At 30.8% G+C, this 16,105-nt stretch overlaps 1 protein-coding gene across 10 annotated transcripts in view; it reads right to left on the bottom strand.

The window, feature by feature from the left end:
* The window catches only part of LOC112683800 (potassium voltage-gated channel protein eag), a 160,509-nt gene that overhangs the window by 61,475 nt on the left and 82,929 nt on the right, over positions 1-16,105 (bottom strand). For 9 of the 10 annotated variants that reach the window (XM_025554960.1, XM_025554967.1, XM_025554965.1 and 6 more), the window contains one exon: positions 9,479-10,621. In XM_025554960.1, the coding sequence (XP_025410745.1) occupies positions 9,479-9,557 (79 nt within the window). In that variant the 5' untranslated portion in view covers positions 9,558-10,621. Of the gene's footprint in view, positions 1-9,478; positions 10,622-14,887; positions 15,044-16,105 lie in introns of those variants that run through there. The other variant, XM_025554961.1, reaches the window with a different exon arrangement.

Genomic DNA, 16,105 nt, shown 5'->3' with positions numbered 1-16,105 from the left:
CTTATAAATGTTGAGTAGATATACACGATATAATTCTGTATATCTATTGGTTGATGGTGATAATAAGTTTTTAATTTTATTTTATTTATTAATAGGAAAATATAAATACAATATTATTTAAATTGTAATAAATAAATTAATTAATCTGACAAGTTATTTTTTTATCTATTGTAGGAGTACATTATATTCAATTATATAATTTTCAAATATATTGTGGACATAAATAAGACCCACCAGATCACACGCGATTCGTTCAGAATTATATTACCGCTTTACCTTTAGCTCCTTTCCTCAGCTCTCTCTAATGTTTACCAGATTCTCTAGAGGATATTTCGTGACAAGTTTCCAGAACAAAAAAAAGGGATACTCGAAAGACGGAGTACCTGTAGTGACTGTAAGAGAGGTTTAAACTTTTGCATGAAAATGGTCTTGCCACCGACGATGGTTACGATGTATGTATATGTTTGGTATGTATGCGTGCGTGCATACGTGCGTGCGTGCGTGCGTGTGTGTGTTTGTGTGTGTGTGTGTGTGTGTGTGTGTGTGTATGTTAAACGTAATAATTCAGTTTTGACCTACATAGTGGCCGCTTGGGTCGAGTGTGGTTCTCCCCTATCTATCACCGGGCGCTTATCCTCTTGTGTGCTTACACTTATTTCTTCGTGTAAAGGTAAAATAACGTAAAAAAAAAAAAATGTTTTTTTCCCCTGTTTTAAAAACAACATTATATTGTTTGATCTCCATCCCATAGCGTACAAAGTTATGGTGTAGCGTTCAACAATGTTCGATTTTTTTTTTTTTTACTTTTATTATTGTTTTATTTTTTTCTGCATTTATCTAAAAGTTTAATCACACGTCATTTTAATATTGATATAATCTTTGGAAATTGTAGTGCTACGTGTTTTCGCATTAAAACACTGAATTATCGTATGAAATGCATTCACGTCTAATCGTAATTAAATTCTCCGTAAGATTAAAATTCAGATAATCACTCGTAAAAAAAATTAATTATTTTCATATTTTAAATTAAAATTAAATATATATAAAAACCATACCTACCTACTCACTACACATGCGAATCTATATTCCCATAAAATACTATTAAAAATATATAACATGTAACATCTTTGAAAGAACGTATAAATATAATGTAAGTTATATGGATATTATTGTTTTTGGGATTCGCATTTAAATTTATTAGATATTATTTAAAGCGTAATAACCTGCGAACAATATTTAAGAGGAAAAACAAATGATGTACGTACAAATGCATACATGATAATATATGGCTTTTGTACATTGAGTAAATATTCTTCCTACAGTTAATTCTTTGCACTATTAGTTAAACCCACATCTATACACCACGTTATATAACTTAGTAAGATAGATGTACACATTTAGAAAAGTTGTTTTAATTTGATAAAATTGTTTTGAGATAATACGTTTTATTTTTCTATTAAAAAAAAAAAAATAATAATAATAAACATTTTACGTTCAGTATTCAACTTTATATAATCGTATAACACCCACATGTATTGCAAATGTATTCGACTAAAAATAAAATAATACAACTATATATATATATATATATATATATATATATACATACATACATAATGTATATCGGTAAATTAAAAATCATTATAGATTGGTACATAATCGTACTTACCGGAAAGAAATAAAGCTATAATATTTTACTGAAATTTTATTTTTAGTTTTTTGGCTTCAAAATATTTCAACTGTTTGTTTATATATACCTTAACGTATGTATTTATTTAGAAAATAAACATTTTCATACTAATTTAGTTATAATTATAACTAAGTACGAGAAAATTTACTCAAAACAATACGACCATAACATTTATTTAATTCAGTCGAATGTAAAATTATACGATTATATAATTTAATATAGTATATTTCTCGTTATAAGCAATACGAAAAGTTTACTATGAATTATAAATATTTACCAAAATCCAAATCTTGGAAAATAAAACATTAAACTAAACAGAATTTCCAATTTTAACAATATAGAAATTCTATAAAATACATTAATTACGGAAAATTTATTTTATTTACAGCTGATTATATAAAATATCAATGCAATACAAGCATTCCTATAAATTAAACTCATCGACTATGATTAAATAAATATATAATAATATTGATGGCAATAATAATAATTTATACTTTCTATACATCAATATTAATATGAGATTTTTAATGGAAACAACTCATTTGAATTTCAATCGATAGCACACTTCCTCCTGGTAATTTTTTGAGTTATGATTCATTTATTTTATTTTTATTTTGCACTTAAACAATAAACGATCCTTAAGGAAAAAATTAAAAAACTATCAAAATGGAAAATATATAATAAAGATTTATAAAGTATACTCGAAAGTATTGGGTGTACTTTAGTCTTAAATTGAGTACGGTAAAGTTTTAAATCACAACCATCGTTGTCTGTAAATAACTTATTAATATTATATTTTTTCAAGAAACTTTTAAAAAATTCGTGCGTTATTTTATGAGAAAATTGTTCGATTTTTTGCATATGTATTAATATACCTACACTGATGAACGAACAATTAAAAACTAAATGTGTTTATTGAAAGACACATTATAAATCATAATTAATAAATTAAAACGCCAATATGATATTTATATCTAAAAGAACTTATCAAAATAAAATATACATAAAACAAATTTGCCTTTATTTCAAATATTTATTGGTATAATTGGGAAATTTGCGTACTTATTAATACGAATATATTATTAAGTATTGAAAAAAATGGGTAAAGTCTACACAATACAATATGAGGTCTTGACTTCACAAAACATCATTACAAGTAATGCTATAAGCCATAATATTATTATGAATATATTAAATAAAACACATCCATAAAAATTCACCTGCTGTTTTTAAACGTAATTCACTTATATTTGGTATCATGTGTCTATCGACGAACAAACCCGTGGAATGGCGATGCTTTAAACTTGCTGTATAAGATCAAAATACCAGGAAACGGTAAGCATAAAATCGCGCAAAATGATAATGAATTTGTTAATAGCAACAATCATAATCGATATTCATGAATTTAAAAACACAAGATAAATAATCAATATTTCCTCACTTTGATTTCAAGATACTCTGTATAGTTAAAAACAATGTACAAAACTTGAACTCACAATAAGCCATAGTATAATTTAAATGTGTATCTGACGTACAGAATGTATATACGTTATTGAATAATTAATGATTTATGTAACAAACTGTTGTACTGTACATAGACATTAAAGCGGAAATACAGAAGAAGAAACAATCATATGAAATCAAATGTTTTGTAATCGGTTTGGAAAATCTACTTTATTTACTTTTAAATTACATGTCGTTAGCTTAAATAATTTCAATATACGACTTGGGCGTGAAAGCATTTACGTCAATCATGCCAAATGGTGTCGATTTTTAAGAAGCACAAATTATAATATTTTGTTTGGAAGAATTTTTTTTAATGTTAAGATACAAAATTATGAAACAAAAAAAAATATTAATCCAATATGATACGTGCGTGTTTTAGATGTACTTTGATTTATAAAACAAATTACATAGTATGCTTCCCTTACCGTTCAATTTGCTTAATAGGTGGAGAACAGTGGAAAATAGAGGTAATGAAAAACAAACGCACGCGCACAGACCAATTATACTAAAATATATATTCAAAATCGCGTGCAAATGAATTAGTGTGATATTTTGCCAACCGAACTCCGATTTTCGTGTGAAAATGTTCAACAATTTTGTACGAGACGGTGAACATATTATACTAAGTATGCAGTGCCCCACTGAAAACTAAAAATGTGTTTTCAACAAAACGTCTTTTTGTGTGCTACAGTAATTCAGTTTTCGATCAATTTTACACGTTCTTGACTAATATACGTGGTTGTAATTGAAAAGGCTATTGAGCATTCCATTAAAATCGACAAATTTTATTTTTTTTTTTTATACATTTTTGTTTCTGTATTACATCATGATAAAATTAATGTTAAAATCGACTCACAAATTTTAAAATAAAGGCGTTCAATTCTAAAACAACACGTTTCTTGTATTTTTATTTCGTTTTTACTAAAATATTTAGCATAAGGCATTATTGTAATTTTTAAGGTTGTCATATGTTGTACTCTCATGGATTATTTAAAATGTAACTATATAAGATTTAATGAAAGCCATCCCCCATAACCATAGATTAAATCGTTCATAATGTATTTAAGATGAATTAAAAGTAATAAGACAAAAAGTCTTTATTCTTAAATTTACACATTAAATACATGTGTGTATATATATATATATAAGTTACGTGTTTATGAATCAAAACCTAACACCTTGGATGACCTTAAGATTAGTGCGGATATTTCAAAACTTAATTAATGAAGAAATCCGTCAGCGTGTTCATTCAAATGTTTTAGACCGATTTGCTTCAAGCTACATAAAATATCTGCACTATATGCCTGATATTATTTTAAACAAATTAAATGACACTTATTTAGATTTAAAAAAATATTAATATAATGTTTGCAGGTCTAAAATATACTGAATCATGTATATTTATTTTTTTTCCTTATTCCTATAGTATTAAATATTTCGTTAAAGTATATTAAAAAAGAAAAAAAGCTTTCGTATAATGTATAATATTTCACTTCAAATGTGTATAAACAGAAAACAAATTAGGTACTACAATTCATGCAAGCCTAAAACTGTATTATGTTTAGTCACAAAAAAATTTGTTATTTCAGAGTATACTAACATTTTAACAATACACCTGTATATGTGTATATGTGTGTGTGTGTGTGTGTGTGCACATTTATAGATACTGACAGATTTATATAAACGTATTAAAACCTATGCCACAATGACAGTACAATCAAATATAAAATAAATACCCTTCAGTTACTATATATTTTATAATAATTTTTGTATAAGTTGAGGTTTAAAAAATAAAACAGAATTACTAAGTATGCTTTGCATTTATATAATAGTGAAATAAAGTGTTTTATAAACACACACACATTTAGACATATATTTATAAATATACATTTTGTATTATATATAGAATATTTGTTGTAAGTCAATGAGTTGAGAAAATTATATTAATACATTTATATAATAATGCATATAAATAATAATAATATAATAATATATTTTATATTTAGTGTCTTAAAATCAAACATGATATATATATATATATATATATATATAAATATTGTATAATGCTCATAACAATAAAATTATGAATATTATATACATTAATTATGGGTCCAAATTGTTAGTGTATGCAGCTGAAGACTTTAAATTTAATTCAATCAATTTTTTAATTAATAAATTAACCAAGTATATTCACAACAAAAAATAATATATTTATTTTTTTAATGTCATAAAAAAAAAAATAATTTAGTCGATCCCCCAGCAGTAGTGGTAATATACTTCATAGTACTATGAATACTTCATTATAACTACCCCATTCACTATCACAGTTATCGCCACGGATATCCGTATAGAAACGGTGCCTACAGGTCACAGCACGTAAAACAGATGGCATGGAAATAATATTTCTTGGTGGTCGTGCGAAATCTGTATTGCAACGGTAATTATATTACCGGTATTAGAGCGGGTTGGGTAATCAAAAACCGATGGTGATCGATAACAAATCGGATTTCACAAACTTCCAATTTGTTGAGAACTGCATGTGAACGGACAATTATATGGCGGAATGCACCGCCATGGCCACTGCTGAAGAAAAATTTAAAATTGTACATTCTTCTAGTACAAGGAGTGGCCACTAACCTTAACTATGGGAGCTGCAAATTTATAAAGCTACACATAATAACAGCACCGCCTCCGTGCCAATCTATACCTAATAACGACCATAACAATAACGAAACCGACGGCAGTAAAAACACTAAATAATGTTTCTAACGATTCTAACAAAATTTTATTTTTATTAATTTTAGTCTAAATTTGGTTCAAGAGCCATACGAAACGAAAAGAGCCGCATGTGGCTCGCAAGCCTCGTTGTGACCACCACTGTTCTAATACCATAATCAACGGAAAAAAAAACCATGGTTTCTGCGGGATTGGATAATACACATAAAGCGACAGGGAACGAAAATATGAGGCAGGAGAAGAAGAATCGAGGATACGGATAAATATATCCATAGGTACTGCGGTAAGAAAGAGTAGTTGTGATGAAAACGGCGAAAAAAAAAATGTTCCAGTGGAATATCGGTGCGTGTAGCTCTAGGCTTAACTGTCAAATATTAAACTCACTTGGAATCCTTCAATTTATTTTCACCTCCACCCTGTGGCCTCCGGCACGTATCCCCCGGCTAATAAGATAAACTGCACGCGTACCTGGATAATTCGGAATAAACGATGCGGCTTCGTAATTTCCCACGCCCGCATCATCCCCGTCGTACACGCGTGCCCTTTATGACGGTGGTAGGCTCTCCCGACGAAACCGCGGATTCGGACTACGTCATACTACAAGTAAATATCGTACGGAACAGTCGTGTTTTATCATAAATCGTATCTCTCTCTCTCTCTCTCTTTCTTTCTTTCTTTCTCCCCCTCCTACAACCATGCAACACAAATACTCCTGAATGATTTTCTATATATTTTTTTCCTTATCACGCGCTCGACAATGACCGACAATTTACTATTACGATATAATAATAAATTAAACCAATAATAATAATAACAATATAACATATCTTTTACGCGAAATATGTTATATATATTTATTATCTTATCGAATCAGTGCGCAAAAAGTGTTATGGGATCACACTGCACTGCTCCTTCCCCGTTTTTCTCTCGCTCACATGTAATAATACATACCGATATTTATATGGCTTAATGAAAATATATATATTTTTTTTTTTTTTTAAAATCAGAAAACTCGAATAAAAACCATTTTATTATATATTTGTTCAAACAAGTGTTGGATATACATTGTATACGCGCAGTTTCCCAAAACGCAATCGCAACGACAGTACAATCCCGCGAAATGTCGATGCCCATCATTTTGTTCGTTTTAAAAATGTGTAACTACGAATACAATTTGACCTTCGAATACTTGTAACTATCAAATATATGGTAGTCTACGATGAGACTCTGTTATTATTACTGGCATCTCGTTTGCAGGCAAGGTATTTCCATTACACTAGCCTTGCACTCGACCTACCGCATGAAAATCGCTAATTTCTGCGAGTTTGTCACCGTTATTGTTGAGAAGGCAACTGTTATCACGGTAAAAGTGATTTTGAAAATATTGAAACCGGTGGGCTTATTGCACGATATTATATTTATATAAAAATGTTATGTGCTAAGTGCATTCTCAACCTTTAAATTATTCTTAAATGTTGTATATCGTTTTAGTTATTTTAGTTTTTACGAAAGTGAAGTAAAGTTTGAGAAAAAAAAATTAATGTTTTCGACGGCACTGGGTATAGATTAAATTAAAAAAAAAAAAAAGTTATATTTTATAATATTTAAATATACAATGCCTTTTTACTAATCGCTGAAAATATATTAATGTTCCTTATTTAAAATTTAGAGTATATTCCTGCGATATAGCTTCAACACCGAAATTATATTACATCCACTTTATGTAAAAATCACATAAAGTCATGGCCTTAAAACAATATTTTCATGTGATTTACATTTTATAAAAATTCGATTGATGTTATTAATTATAATGTATTACCCTACACAGCCAAATAAAAATGTTTGTATAAAACATTGTAAGTATTCAAAATAAAATTTTAACGTCATCAGCTTGTTTGTTTTAATTGTTTTCCAAAGAAGTTTAAAGGTATTCATCGAACGAATATGTTTATTATTTTTAATATACTATCGCATAAATTTGCCGTAAATAATATAAATGAAGGTAATGCCAAGTATTGAATAAGTATTTATAAGTTTTTTTTTCTTAAAAAGGAACGCGTTATAGCAGTATTAAAAAAAAAAAATTGATCATATAAAAATTGACTTCATCAATATCTTAATGTTGTTTTAACGAAAACCTTATACATATATTTTTATGATTATTATTATATGTAATAAAATTGAAATTAAACTAATATTATTATTTCTGATCACATCAAGTGAACTATGAAGATAACATTTTAAATAGTTATATTATTAGATGTTTTTAGTAATTTACTTTGTTATGAATGTAAACGATTAAATATAACTATATTATAGTTAAGAATTCGATTTAAGTAAGAAATATTATGAAATCTCTCGGACTTAATAATTTTCCAAGACAGTATTCGCACATAATATAGTAATATATGGTATTCTATGACAATATGTCCGCACAACTTGTATTTAATCTCATAATGTAAAAAAGGAGTAAAATACAAAATAAAAATTATAATTATACGATAATACGCTGACCGACTTAATACAAAAAAGATCAAATTTATTAAGGCTCTGTTAAACAGAACTCGTTATTAACGCGCGTAAAAGCTTTATACATGGCGTGAATTACTGTCACGTTGTATTTAATTTCAAATCATATTGGATGTCAAATATATGTTGTCGGCAGTGGCGCACACAGGGGGGTCAGGGGTGTTGACTAACATACCTCAGAGAATTGGTGGATGACTAGTTTTGCGTGATCTTGTATGAATATTTAATAATATTTAATATTTAATTTAATACTAATCAATTTTTCAACTATCCAAAAAATAATTAATATTAGGTTTATTTTAAAAAATTTTATTTTTAGTATCTTTGTTAGAAAGAAAAACCAAAAACACCTTAATTTAAGAGTTATACTATGCCTAAACTTAGATTTTACTGGTGGGGGTGGGTAGGTACCTCGAAATATATAAATTCGATACCCTTGTCAAAATCTACTGTGCGCCACTGGTTGTCGGCGTGATTAACGTGGTGCTAAAACGCGACGTTGTAAAAAATAAAAAATCACAAAATCTCAAGTGGTAGTGCGTTATTCTTGGCGTTTAGATAATGGTGAAAGAAGGAAGGACCTACATAAATACGAGTATAAATAAATTTTAATAATAAAAAAATTCGCTTCATATTTTGTTGACTTTCGGTTAATGCGTATAAAAGTAAAAGTTCTTCTTCGTCTGAACTAGCGGACATATTTTCAATATAAACCACATATCGCAAACGTACGAAAAATACTACTATATCAACTAAGTACCAGTTTCTACAATGCAACGCTTTTTTGTTTCTGTGTGACGTGTGTAACATCTGCGATAACGTTAAGAACGCGACGATACAAACGTGACGTAAATAACGCGTTCCGTTTGACAAGGCCTTTAGTTTTTATTTCATTACTGTTAAGCATTATGTAGGTAACGCACTACGGTTGTTGTATTTATGCGTATGCATTCCGATAAAACACACTACTAAATTATTATTGTACATCGTTATTTGTAAAATGTCAGTACTTACGTTGTGAGCTCGACCTTCGGATGATATTTTCCAAGAACGTGTTTTGAGGGGCGACCAGACCTCGTCGGCCCCCTGGCATAATGGGCGCACCTTTGTTACCCAGGAGGAGGCCGTTAGCAATCTTTCTTCGAATATATCACAGCGGCCATAATTTCGAAAACAAAACACGATACGTATTATAATATAAACACGTGCGGTACGAATAATATCAAAATATTATATCTATATTTTACGTATCGTTTCTGCGAACGAAAACATCGAGCGCACGACGTTTACGAACAACAATATCCGGTGCGCGGAACCGATTTTGAAAAAAAACAAATATATTTTTACATATACAAAAACACTGTACTAAACACACAGCGTATAAATGTATATACATATATATATATATATATATACGTGTGTGTGTGTGTGTGTGTGTGTAACCGATCTATATAAATGGTGTGTGGGTATATGTATGTGAGAGGGTGTGTGTGTGTGTGTGTGTGTGTGTGTGTGTATGTTTGTGTGTGTGTGTGTGTGTGTGTGTGTGTGTGTGTGTGTGTGTGTGTTTAGCAAGTGCGCGTGTCCCCCGAGACTGCAATAGTTATCGTCAGCCGCAATCCAAGTGCTCGCGTTTATGTTTCTTCATAATCGACGGCTATCGGTTCGAGAAAAATCGTCAGCAAGGCCGCCGGTGCTGTTGGTGTTGTCGACGGTTGCGGTGGTCGCCGCGCGGCTGTTCATCGGGTGGGGCCCACGCTTTCGGTGAACTAGGACGACGTATAATGATGGTGATGATGGTCTTGGTGATGGTCGTGGTGGTGGTTTTGGTGACGGTATTGGTGACGGTGTTGCTGCAACTGGTGGTAGTGGTGGTCAACGACCGCACCGGTCAACGGCGTTGATGACGGAGGCACCGAAGACGGTTTCATCTGTCCCCCGCGACCTTTGGTCGAGTCGTGGTCGACGGGCGACCGCCGTGATGAGTCGAGCGACGATCGTTCACCAGTTCGCGCCGTCCGCGCCGGCTGTCGTCGACCGTTACTGTTGTGACGGCGGCGGCGGCGGTGGTGGCGGCGACGGCTGTTTCAGCGGCGTCGACGATGGCCGCGGCGGTGGACATGGACTCGTGGCGAGTGCGGGTGCGGAACACGCGTCCTGAAACGTGAAAGAAACGAAAAAACGATTAACGGCTGACTGCGATGATCAATATTACGATAAATTAATTAATATCGTTTTAGAATCGATTGTACGGGAGGTACGTGGACGACTAAGAGGTGTTACGATATTTATCGATACTTTAACGGTATACCGAGATAGAAAAACGATATCCATATATCATTACATTCATTAAAAATAATATCGTAGACTGAAAACTGTTAAAAATATGTACGTATTGTGTATTCGTATCGAAGCTTTACATCGCTGAATCTTTCCAAGTATTAATAAGCGTTATCGGAGTGTGTACACCATAATATCGAATTAACTAAGAAGTCGGTTCTGATTAAACATAATTTTTAATAATACTATAGTTATAAAACATCCAGGTAACAGTTAATTTTCATGTATATACTTTTAATATTATTTTAATACTCGTATAATATTTTTGATCATTTTTATTTGTGTAGTTGAGAGTATCCGATCATGCGTATACCTTGAAATATTTTTTTAAATCATTTTAAGATGCGGATTAAAAATTATGATATATGTATACTAATGATAAATAGTTTTGAAAATTTGAAAAAATAACCACAAATTATAGCATGAGAAAAAACATGAATACTAAATTTGCATTTTAATATTACTTTTTTTAATCGATAAGCATCAGAAACACTGATTATAACTAAAGCATATGCCTTATAAAATATCCCTGGCCTACATACATGAAGCAATTTAAATACATTTAAATACATATATTTTTGAATACATTTTACATTTTTAATTCAAACGTTTATTCGCATTATAAATTAATTTTCATAAAAATTTGCACCCAAAAATGTAGAACATTAACATTTGGGATTGTTGAAATAGTAAACAAATTGGCTTGTAACCGTATCATGTGTACGGATAAACAACAAAATAAATGTAAACAATTATGACCCACATTACGTAGGTACCCGCACTGCTGTTTTCGACCCTACGACCGCGATTTTCGGCGTTTAATTTCTCTAAAATATTTTATCATTTACCCTGCGTTTATACACGTATTGTATACGTGTACATACCATGCGCTCGCCAACCGACTGCGCAAAATCGCGGTACGTATAATATCGTACAATATTTTATGGATTGTTCAAATACCGTCACTGTTGAAATCTAATAATCTGTTGGCCGTAGACCTTTTCGGGGTTATTTGCACCGAAACGGGAGATTTTACGCTTCGGATACACGCAAACGCACGCGCGCTCGCATGCGCATCTATGTATGCATAAGGGGTTGTATGTTTTTTGTGAAAACGGGCGCGCTCCGGTGTCTATTCGTCCACCGCAACCGCGTATTTATTGAACAGCCAACTGGGCAATGTGGTGCGTACAAGAGTGTTTAACACTGATAAAACGAGTAAACGTGAAAGGTAGATCGGAACGTGCGGTAAATTTGCAGTGCATATTTGAAGAATGAAAAAATCAAAAACAACATAATATATACCGTAAACCACAGTAAACCAACGTGCATGATGCGTTCGTGTTATTATTACGGTTAATCTACCATCGACGCATATTCAGGGGACCGCATACTACATAACAGTAGTTCTTAAAATATTGTTGTGCAAGGACCCGTGTAAAAATAATCCTGAAACTCCGGACCTTAGAGTTCACGAAAAAAAATATATTTTTTCGATAACTAATTATTCCGTACGCTTCAATAATATAATGTGTGTGTATATCCAGAAAAACAATAGAAAACCAATCCTAGAGGACCATGGAGCACAGGAATAGCTGTAACGTGAAGCGATCGAGATCAATATAATATTATATTAAACAACTGTGTATATATGTTTAAAATAATATAAATATTAAATAAACAAAGTATATTTGAGTGAACGTATCATTCGTAAAACCTACGCTTAAAATATCAGCCAGTCTGCGTAAATGTTTAAGAGTATACACTCGTATAAGTAAACATCTATATACGGACTAAAAAAACGATACATCCTTCTTTTATACTTGTACTTCTTCTATACTGTACCGTTTGCTATAAGCTAACTAATCTTTTTATTTACACAATCGTGCCTTATTGCACTGGGTACTTACGTACAGTAATTATATGTTGTAGTTGTTGAAATTAAAAACAAATACTGATTGAAATATTTCACAAAAAAGTGACGTAAGCATGTCGTATCAGTAGTATTTATTTGTTTATGATGTGTTGTTTTTATTCACGAACAACACAACTATGATCAGCTCCCTTGTAGAGAACAATACTTGGAAACGAGTGAATAAATAGGATATCAGCGTGAATTGGTAGATATTCGATAAAAACGATAATTCGTTAGATTTTAACTATTTCCAGTGTATACTCGTATATATTATATCTATGTATATTACGACGTGACCTGATTTTCTAGACTGTAAAAGCACAACTGATAAGCAAACACGTGGTTTGCGTGTTTCCAAACTCACTTAGAGGGTCGGATATAACAATGACTATATTATGTATATATGCAAGCGTGACGCATAATCATTGTAGTTGGTGGCAACGGTAGTTTGGTCATGTTTTGACAGCCAAGAAATGAGAGTTACCGGTGGCTTGTAATTTGGTACTCGACACAGGGACGAGAGATTGCAATATTGAAAAGCCCAATCTCGTGTAATTTCAAACGATTTCAATAATATGTACTTGATCTCATTAATTAATCAATTTTCATAACAATCATAATTTGATAGATTTAAATTAACCGTACATAAATTAAAACAGCTCCAGTTTGATTCGATTTAGATATTTTTACATTATGTTTAAGAATACATTTATATATGTATATATTTTTTTTTATCATAACATGAAATCAATCGAAATATAAACTGTCAAAAAATAAAAATAAAACAGTTTCGTTTTCGATAAGAAAGTTTCTAAAAGTTATTATGAGACAAAATTCAGAAATATTTGAAAGTAACTTCAAGTATTATGAATAATTTTTATTTTCTTAACACATACATTTACATTGTTCAATGGTTAATAAATATCACCCATGTGGGTGTAAAACGCAATAACATTGTTATTATGAAGTTTATCAGCTCCCTTTGTGCTAAAAATAAAACTATGTAAACAAATTCTCAAGTGTTTTTGAGTCAAATATAATATGTGTGGATCTAATGATGTTCCAAGAGAATGATGGAAGCAAGATTATCACGAAAAATTAAATTTTAAATTTCTTATTATTTAGCCAGACGTAGAACTATTATTTTTATTTTGAAATCAACAGTAATGCTGTTTACGTTGTACTAGTAATACGTATCATAATCGTAGTTGACTTTAAACGAATTTTACAGAAGTTATTGTTAGTAATATACGTAAAACGCGTAATGTACTTCAGTAGATTCGTTATTAGGTTTTCACCGAACCCTATTAGCTCGTAGATGAAGGGGATTCACATGTCCCGATTTATATATATATATATATGTGTATGTGTATGAGTGTATTACATGTACACGCGTTTTCTTTGATGTTCTACAGACAAGTGAACTGAGTAGTCTAGAAACTTTAATCTAGCAAAACTCCAAATTTCCAAATGGTAATCCACATGGCGTATAATTGTGGTTCATTTTATATTTACTTAAACATTATACGACTGTTTCAAAATTTATCCGGGATTGCGTCCGTTTCGTTTCTAACCGGTGATCCAATAGTAGGTCGACTACTATATTTACGAGTATAAAGCGGCGTGTGTTAATGTGTATACAGAAACAACGCGAAAAGTCAAATAACTCGACGTCTCTGACGGCCAATATGGCAAACTAATCGCAAATCTAATCGGAATTATAGTCCTTATATGCGCTCGTCACTTAAATACGTATAGTTCGACCATTGCGTACTGTATTTGTATATTGTCTGTGTTCTGTGAAATTCAGCATTCTGGTATACATAATAAAATTACGTTTTGCCAAAACTATGGACTATTCATAATAAGTTCTTATAAACTATTCCTATTCGTGTAATTTTTCCATTCGTTATAAGACTTCAACGGCCATTGGTTCGCACAAATTTTACTGTCAATCTCACAGTTTTGCATTATTATTTACGCGGCCAATATAATATTGGCTTTTCACGGTTTAGTCGAAGCATGTGAAATATTATAATATGCAACCAAGTGGACACCAACTTAAGGACAATATTTTAAAGATATAATATTTTTAACATTTAATTCCTTAAAAGCATATATTATAGATTTTGTTTTTAATAAAAATATTATTTATTATATTCATTTACCTAAATAAGAGATATTTCGATGGAGATCCTATATTATTATAGTTCCTTTACACGCTAGGTAATGGAGTATTGTGGATCGAGCGCGTTGAGGCAGAACCAGACGCACATGCACCGGACTCGGATTTCACGTTGTTGTTGAATCGGGGATCGAAAGTGTATTGGAGTGGTTACAACCAAGCGTATACCACGAATGTGTTGGTAACTACAAAATATGTTGCGCATTAGAGACCATAGTAACACAAAGGGCTATGGGTAATGGTGCTAAAATTATTAATTTAACTCGTGCTGTGTTGTATAGCGCGTGCGCGTAGTGTAGGCCGGTGAAAAGATCATCGGTGACAGTGGTGGCAACGGCAACCATTCTTATTTCTATTATCACGTACAACTTCACTAAGCATACTACGTATCTTTCAATGTCTTACATTACATCGTCATGTATTATAAGTATACTTGAGCTACATAATATTAAATATTAAAAAACGATATAATTTATATTTGTATTATAAATTATTAAACATTTTACAGTCATAACAATAATATATAAATATATATTATAAATATAATTTATTAATAAAACGATGCTATAATAAGTACATAAATAAATATATATATATATTTTTTCGAGTAAGTAATAAGGGGATAAAACTAAATACATTTGTTTGTTTTCGATCGTATTATTTCTTCTTAAATAATTTATATAGTAGATGTGTATTTGACATAATCGTCAACTTCTTAAATCAAAGACAAAAAAATGCATCAAACCTTTTGAAAGTAGAAAAGGAATTTTCGGACATTCTGGATCAACTAATCAAGATCATTAAAACTTTTCTATCAGGCTATAAGTTCCAAGTCAAAATAGACGACGTCAAATTCACCATTAAATATGTAAAACCAGAAGTTCATCAAGGCTTGAGCCCTCACCTCACTTATTTTCTATCTATATCAATGACATTCCTCAAGACCCAAGCAGTAAGTATATGTGTTTATACATATACTACCATGTCATACAACTATAATACTTATTAAAAATTCATCTGATAATAATGCAGTATATACAATAAAAGTTCCTACGTTTGATGATGATTTAATGAATAAAAATGTAATTATTTAAAAATGTTTGAACTACTATCTTTCACATTACATTTACGATTGACAATATACGAATGCCTCACGAATTAATCATTAATTCTAACGTATTTTTAACCTTTTACCCAAAAT

Source organism: Sipha flava, unplaced genomic scaffold, assembly GCF_003268045.1.
Source record: "Sipha flava isolate LNK unplaced genomic scaffold, YSA_version1 236_pilon_pilon, whole genome shotgun sequence".
In the NCBI taxonomy this organism is placed as follows: Eukaryota; Metazoa; Arthropoda; class Insecta; order Hemiptera; family Aphididae; genus Sipha; species Sipha flava.
Note: the sequence above shows the minus strand (reverse complement) of the source record. Positions and strands in the feature narration are given on the sequence as shown.